The sequence below is a fragment of the Myotis brandtii genome, unplaced genomic scaffold (assembly GCF_000412655.1).
Source record: "Myotis brandtii unplaced genomic scaffold, ASM41265v1 scaffold44, whole genome shotgun sequence".
NCBI classification, from domain to species: Eukaryota; Metazoa; Chordata; class Mammalia; order Chiroptera; family Vespertilionidae; genus Myotis; species Myotis brandtii.
Window position 1 is genome coordinate 132,623 of NW_005366833.1, and position 8,431 is coordinate 141,053.

The 8,431-nt window shown below is 43.2% G+C and overlaps 1 protein-coding gene across 2 annotated transcripts in view; it reads left to right on the forward strand.

The window, feature by feature from the left end:
- AK3 (adenylate kinase 3) overlaps nt 1–8,431 on the forward strand; it is a 38,503-nt gene that overhangs the window by 8,989 nt on the left and 21,083 nt on the right. For both annotated transcript variants that reach the window (XM_005874467.2, XM_014546265.1), the window contains exons 2-5: nt 226–345; nt 1,264–1,436; nt 2,383–2,501; nt 5,160–5,299. In XM_005874467.2, coding sequence (XP_005874529.2) covers nt 285–345; nt 1,264–1,436; nt 2,383–2,501; nt 5,160–5,280 — 474 coding nt within the window. In that variant the 5' untranslated portion in view covers nt 226–284 and the 3' untranslated portion in view covers nt 5,281–5,299. The remainder of the gene's footprint in view (nt 1–225; nt 346–1,263; nt 1,437–2,382; nt 2,502–5,159; nt 5,300–8,431) is intronic.

An 8,431-nucleotide genomic window follows, 5' to 3' on the forward strand; every position in this document is an offset into this window, starting at 1 on the left:
TATTTTGTGGAAGAGCCACACTGAAGGGGCCAAAGAGCTGCATGTGGCTCGAGAGCCGCGGTTTGCCGACCACGGGTAGGGTGTAAGAATTCTTTAGATATTCTAAATACAAGTTCTTTATCAGATCCATGATTTATAAAAACGCTCTTCCATTCAGTGGGTTGTCTTTTCACTTTTGTGATCGTATAAGTTGCTGATTTGCTCTCCCCCCTCATTCTGCTGTAGAAATTGGTGTGTTAGCCAAGACTTTCATTGAACAAGGGAAGCTCATCCCAGATGATATCATGACTCGACTGGCCTTGCATGAGCTGAAAAACCTCACCCAGTATAACTGGCTCTTGGATGGTAAGTGACATGTCACTAGCATTTCAGCTGCCCAGAATGAGTGCGGGCAGCAGAACAAGCATTTCCTGGGCTGCAGAGACCTCATGGATGGTGGGCAAAGAGCCCGAGTTCTGCCACTGCTCACCCTGCGGCCTCGGCCTGTCACCTTCTCTGGGCCTGCTTCTTCATCTGCATGGGAGGGCTGTGGACTGCATGATTCCTAAGGTCCCTTCAGATGTGACTTTAGTTCCTTCCCCCCTTTTAAGAATATTTTATGGCAAGAGAGGTTTACCACACAGGAAAGCTGGAGGGTAATTTAAAATCAGCTGTAAACCGGCAGAGGTGTGCCGAATGGGTTGATTTTTAGTTTCCGGGGAGGGAGAGAGAGACAGAGAGACAGAGAGACATTAATTGTAAGCAATGGGCGCACATGATCATGGAGGCTGACAAGTCCCAGGATCTTCAGGGTGAGCTGGTAAGCTGGGGGTGCAGGAGCGCTTCCAGTCTGAAGGCCAGTAGGCTGGAGCCCCAGGAAGAGCTGTGTCAGTTTCAGTCTGAAGGCAGGAGAAAGCCCACGTCCCACCTCCCTCTTTATTCAGGGGAGGGTCAGCCCTTTTGTTCTATTAAGACCTTCAGTGGATTAGATGAGGCCCACCCACATTAGGGAGAAAAATCTGCCTTACTCAGTCTACCAATTTACATGTTACTCTCATCCAAAACGCTCTCACAGACACACCCAAAATAATGTTTGAACAAATATCTGGGCATCCCGTGGCCCAATCAAGTCAACACATGAAATTATCACAGTTGCCCTACAGCTGTGCTCCACTTGGCTGGTGTTACTGCTTCTGTTCAGATTGCTCAACATTTATTCATTCTCTTCCTTCTTCCCTCCCTTTCTTCCTTCTCGTGTGTGTGTGTGTGTGTGTGTGTGTAAAGGTTTCCCAAGGACTCTTCCTCAGGCAAAAGCCCTGGATAAAGTTTATAAAATAGACACCGTGATTAATCTGAAGGTGCCCTTTGAGGTCATTAAGCAGCGCCTCACAGCTCGCTGGATTCATCCGGCCAGCGGCCGAGTCTACAACATCGAATTCAACCCTCCCAAAACTGTGGTGAGTAGTTGTGGTGGAACCGGCCTTCCTCATAGCAGTCCCCGAGGCCTCTTGCTCTCACAGGCAGAAGTTTTATGACCTTGGAAAATCCTTCCTGCCCCAAACTCCTAAGGGTACAGTCTCAGGTTCTGGTGTAGCCCTTGTCTGGTCCACTCAGGTTGATAGTAGAGGTGTCCCAGGAGTGACAGGGGTTTGTTAATCCCTCGAAAGCATTTATTGATTTTCTACTCTGTCAGGGGGTGTGTTAGGAGTTGGGGCAATAGGGATTAGCGACACCTTGGCTTATTTAGGTCAACATAAGAACGCCCAAACCTACACAGAATGTCTATAAAAATTTGAGCCAAACAGGATACGCCTGGAAACAAGATCCCAACAGACTGAGAAAAAATGCTCCCCAGAATGGCAGTTGGCAGCAGCTTTCATGCATTTGGAATTAAGGAGGGAACATCAGGAAGATGACGAGAAGGTGGGGATTGGATTACAGGATAGTTAAAAAGATTATATGTTCTCTTGAAGGTGGCTTCTGAGGGGTCTGAAAGAGTCATTTCAAAGGTGTGTCACCTAGATGCCCAGAAACAATGGACAGGCCTTACTTAAGGCAAAGATAACCCTTTTCCTAAAGAAGTTTTATGCCTGGGGCATGACTACCCACTATGACCTGCCCCGTTAGGAATTTATGATCGGGTCACCCTGTGAGGGTACTTTCTGTAAGACCCCTTTTTCGTCCACAACATGACATTATTTAGAGGCTGCTTAGAAAACCTTTTACTCTAAGGAGAAGGTGACTGCCGGGGTCTGTGCTGCAGTGATCTGGGTTCGGATTTGATTCCGTTTGTTTAAAAGTACATTTGTGTGCTTGGTGTTTGCACGGAGAAGAAACCTGTTAAAAAGTCCTGTAACTGCTTATAAAAAGGTTTGATACCGGCGTGTCCTGACTCCCATTTAGGGCATCGACGATCTGACTGGGGAGCCTCTCGTGCAGCGTGAGGACGATAAACCGGAGACGGTTGCCAAGAGACTGAAGGCTTACGAAGCTCAGACAGAGCCAGTCTTGGAATACTACCAGTGAGTCTGTCGCTGTTCAGAACTTCTCTTGCACGATCAGGCACTGAGGCAGTTTTCCATCGTCCATGCTTTACAGCTAAAATGTTAAAACATCAGAAGATCCAGTTCAAATTGAATCAGACCATAGAGGCAGTGCATTAGCGTGTGTAATAGAGAAGTCCAGATGGTAGGCTGGGCTTCCGTCACGCTTCAGTTTGATCAGTTTTGCCATTCTCTCAGCTTTGTATTGGCTTTGACAGTTGCCAGGAACAGCCCTTTCCTGAAGGGCTGAGGGGTCACCTTTCCCCCAGTGAACACAAGCCCCAAGTGTCATGCAGGCTGGACCCACTGGAACAGCCACTGTGGTCAGAGAATGCCCTGCACTCACTGCTGGTGGCCTAGGTTTCTGCCCATTCCTGAAGCAGTCACTGGGGTGGGAGTGATTGGTCCACACCTGGAGCTGCGAGTGGGTCAGTCTCACCCAGATTCTGCAGTCTGGTGGAGGGAGGGCTGGAATGAATGCTGGGGAAGCAACCCCAATAATATCCACTTCCTGTGCCTATAGGACAGAAGACTCAAATGGCAACCAATTCTCAGATCATTTATTTGGTTAATCATCTTTAAAAGCTTGTATTCTTTTAAAAAAATTTTTAATATATGTTTATTGATTTCAGAGAGGAAGGGAGAGGGAGAGAGAGATAGATAGAAACATCAATGATAAGAGCAAATCATCGGTTGGCTGTCTCCTGCATGGCCCACACTGGGGATTGAGCCCGAAACCCAGGCATGTGCCCTGACCGGGCATCAAACCGTGACCCTTGTTTCATAGGTTGACGCTCAATCACTGAGCCACACCGGCCTGGCTAAAAGCTTATATTCTAACCTAGTTTTGTTTGCTCTTCAGAGACTTCCACAACAGAATATGGGATCTATACTAAATAATATTTGACACAGGCTAAGAAACAATCTAGTTTCCTTGCTCACCTATCCCCTCTCCTTTTATTCATTCACTTACTGAATAATGACAGTTGTCAGGACAGAACAGTGTTGTGTTTAGGGCACAGACTCTGGAGCCAGACTAAGTTCAAATCCCAGCTCCTCATTTATCATCTTGGTCTTAACCTGTTTTCTCCTCTGCAAAATGGGGGTTAGAATAGAAGGTTGAAAGATTGAGTTCATATGTGTAACTCTTAGAATTATTTCTGACACATAGTAAGCACTTTATAATGATCAGCTATTGTTGTTGTAAGAGAGAAAGTATGCGGTGAAACTAAAATAATAGTCTGCACACTGTTTTAATAGCTATTTCTGGAGGTTAAAATTATAAGGGAGTTGGCGATCCACTTTCTACAGTAGCTGTTACTGTAATTTTGTGATTTGTGTAATGAGGCTGGCTCTGCAGATTGCCAGCACTGGGGCTCTGGGCAAGGGATTCAACCTCTATGCCACAAATTTTTCATTTGTAAAATCAGGGCAATATTAAATAGTACCTCCTCTGTAAGGTCATTAGGGGAATTAAGTGAGAGAATCCACATAAAGACTTACGGCAGCCCTGGCACTATTAAATCACTCAGTGTTAGCTATTATTTACCCTGCCAAAACCCAAAAAACTCTCACCTTCTATCTGTGGGTAAGGCAGAGAGGTGGGTAAATGGTATTTATCATAAAATGTACTTATACCAATCAGGGACCTAATTCACACTAGTCTAAGCAAAAGGGAAATTTATTGGTCCTGTAACTAAAATGTCCAAAGGTGAATGCTGAGTCCAGCTTGTTCAGTGTCCTCGGCCTCGTCACTTTCAGCTCCATTTTCCTGTGTTGGCCTCAATCTCAGGTGGGCTCTCCCTGTGTAAGTCCCTCAACTCCTGCTTACCGCACTTAACCTCCTACCAGTTCAGCTACCCTAGCAGAAAAGAGAGCCTCTTGGACAACAGAAGTCCTAGAGTTGGCACTGATGAGTTCATCATGTCCATCCTTGAAGCTGGGAAGTGGGGACAATCCCATTGGAATCTTGTGACCACTTCCATAAGCCAGAGGACACAAGTGAAACCAAAACCCAGGTTTCCCAATGCCCAGCCAAATGCCTCTCTCTCTTGATCACACAGACCTACACTTATGGAGACCACATCCACATTATCATCCTATATAATAAAAGGCTAATATGCAAATTGTCCCTTCGACCGGGAGTTCAACCGGGGAATTTGACCAGGGGTGGGGCCAGTTGGCCAACCACCCACAGCCCCTCCCCATGGCTGGCCCTCCCCACCCCAATTGGGGGTGGGGCTGGCCAGCCAACTTCCTGTGTCCCGGGGCCGATTGGGCTGGGCTGTCCGGACCCCACCTATGCACGAATTCCTGCACTGGGCCTCTAGTCTTTATTTTAAAAAAATATATTTTTTATTGATTTTTTACAGAGAGGAAGAGAGAGAGATAGAGAGTTAGAAACATCGATGAGAGAGAAACTTCGATCAGCTGCCTCCTGCACACCCCCCACTGGGGATGTGCCCGCAACCAAGGTACATGCCCTTGACTGGAATCGAACCTGGGACCCTTGAGTCCACAGGCCAATGCTCTATCCACTGAGCCAAACCAGTTAGGGCCCTCTAGTCTTTTAAGAATCACTTTGAAAGAGTTTATGAGGAAGACTCAGACTTGTGTTTTTGGTTTTGTCACCTTTAGGAAAAAAGGAGTGTTGGAAACATTCTCCGGAACCGAAACCAACAAGATCTGGCCCGATGTATATGCCTTCCTACAAACAAAAGTGCCACAAATTAACCAGAAATCATCAGTTACTCCTTGAGGAAAAGCCGGTGTAACTAGTAAGATGAGCAGAAGCTCCTTATCTGTGCATTCAGAAGCTCCTTGTCCTAAGACTTGGACATGTATGAATTCTTAAAAAATTGTATTAGTTCATTTCTGCTGATTTTATTCTGGAAATTAAGATGTGCCAAATACTAAGATTTGTCTTTTGACATCATCTAGTATGTTTTATCCAGTTATCTTCTATGGTTGTACAATTCGAAAACATCAGAGATGTCTAACAGAACTTTTGAAAAGTCGTTTAGAGCATAATTAAAAGAGCAATCGGTTGCACTCTAACGTTTGTTCAGAAGATTAAGTGGTTAATAAAGTTTCCTTATTTTTCTGGAAAAGTAAAGAAAAAAATTCCATGTCATTTGGGGAAAGTCTCATCAGAGGCTTTTGCTTAGAGTGATGCCAAAAAAGCCATACCTAGCTCCGCGGGACACAGTGTTGTGGTACAGTGTGTCTATAAAATTCCAGAAAAAAAGCAACTGGATTTACAGACTAGTTGCAGGATGCAAATTCACTGTTGCCTCTACACGAAGAAATTTATAAGCTAGCCATATATGATGTATTTATTTTGTTGTTAAATGTACCTTCAAGTTACTCAGAATTTTCAATTTGGTATAAAAATGTATCAGTTAGCATATAGGGAAGTATTTATATTAGAAATTGACATAAGTCCTGCAAAAAGACTGGAGTTGACTTTTCAAAGGAAAATGTAAAGACCTATGTTTTCAGACGTTACTTTGGTTAAGAGATGTGCTTTTGGATCTACTTGCCAGTTTCTCTTTTTAATCAAAATGTCTGATCTGCCTTGATGAGTAACATTCAAGTAGAAAAAAAAAAGAATTAAAAACACACACCCATGGCACTAGGTAAAGTAAGCATGCGCTGTCACTGGGAAACAGATCACGTTTGCCTGGGGAAAATTCCCTTGACAAATACAGCAATCATAATTAACTGGTATGGCAATGAAAGGGAAGCCAGGACGAGGAAACTAATCGAGTTTGCTGAAGGAGTTTATTCCTAGCATTCACTGTTGTCCTATCTTAAGGGTAAAGAACTTTGCTGATGAGTGTAACCTAAGCAGCTGTTTTAAAAAATAAAAATGATTTGATTCCTTACTGGGGCAATAAGGATGCCTGCTTATGTACTGTGGTCTGGTAGGAGGAGTGGAGCAATACGAGAGGGGGAGAAACTCGACTATCTTCAGTGGCATATTTACTCTGACTTTGCTTGGTGCCAGATCAAATGAAACAAGTCCTTGTACAAGCTGTTATTAACAGAAAATATATTTTGTTTTATTCTAGGCACTTAAAATTCAAATGCCAATAAGTGGTTCTTATGTATTTTGTGGGGAGAAAAAACTTTTCCTTTCTTTTGATTTTTTAAAACTCAACTTGATCTTTCAAAATGGACCAAGGCTTTTAAAAAGGATTACAGTAAACAATCTGTTCTTTGTAAAACTTTCTATAATGTCTTATTTGAATGTTACTATTATGTGCTTTCTAAAAATGTTGTAAACTACTAAACTATGAATTATCACCAGGTTATCAGGCATACGTTAGTATTAAGGCACAGAACACAGTCCCATTTTAGAAATGTGGGTACCACTCTGTCTTTGGTAGTTCACAGGGCCCACTCCTTCCCACCTTCCATTCTCATGCCCTGATGACTCACTGGCTTCTGAATTAGTGAGTGGTTTCTAATAACTGTCTTAAAGCAATACACAGGCTGCTTTCATTTCATGTTATTCTTTGCCTCATGCTATAAAGTATTGCAGTCATACTGGCCTTCTTGACACCCTTAGGAGATTTGGAATAAGAAACAGGCAGAAGAACATGGTTATGAAATAAAGGACTCTTCTTCCCTGTCAACATTCCCTCCTCCTTCCCAAAACACCAAACCCGAAGTTTTGCACATATAGCCATTGCTTTATTTTATATAAAACACTTGCATTATTGTTTCTTTCTTTATTAAAGCAAACAAAAAGAACTTGTTTTATGCTGAGTTAATATCATAGACCAGCAATCTCCAACGGGTGGTCCCGGACCACTGGTGGTCAGTGAGGTCCGAAAGGTTGGCGACCACTGTCATGGACAATTTTGATGAAGATGATCATGGCTGAGGAGCGCATGCATAAAAAAAATTATGCTGTAATGACATTATGATTTATGTGCCATATGGAAATATTTGGAGCTGAATGCCCATGGCTAGAGGCTACTATGTCTTAAAGGATAATGAGAACAGTACTTAACCCCATTACCCTATTTTCTGGAGTACCATAGTTATTTTGGTGCAAAATATATACGCAAAGTGTGTTGTGGGAAATGGACATTGGCAATTAATACCATCAGAAAATTTATTCCTCAATTCCATTTGAAATAGGTTAAATACTGGCTTAAATTCCTAAACCCCAGCCCATAGCTAACCCCCCCCCCCCCAAAACACACACACACACAGCTATTCATAACGGCATTCCAGCAAAGTATTTTGAACTCATTGTGGCAAAATCTACCTATGTTAAAAACAAGTCATGCTAATTACAGACCTCAGATTAAACTGTTGTAATACTTGCAACTACTAGCAAGAATAAATTTGTATTTTTGAAACATTTTTTTATTGATTTCAGAGAGGGAGAGGGAGAGATAGAAACATCAATGATGAGAGAGAATCACCCATTGGCTGCCTCCTGCACACCCCCTTCTGGGAATCAAACGCATAACCTGGGCATGTACCCTGACCGGGAATTGAACTGTAACCTCCTGCTTCATAGGCTGACGCTCAACCACTGAACTACACCAGCTGGGCTAAATTTATATTTTAAAACATGTTTATAAGTTTTGTCTTCTCATTGACAAACGAAAATATTCCCAGACACTAGTAAACTGCAGAAACAGCTTTCTTGTCTTCACAATCCAAGATTGTGATTTTGGAAGTTACAGTTTAAAAATATTTAAATCGGAGGAGAACCAAGATGGCGGCATAGGTAAACACCGGAGATTGCTGCCTCGCACAACCACTTCAAAAATACAACTAAAGGACGGAACGGACATCATCCAGAACCACAGGAAGGCTGGCTGAGTGGAAATTCTACAACTAGAAGGAAAGAGAAAAGCATACCGAGAATCAGAGGAGGCGCAGTG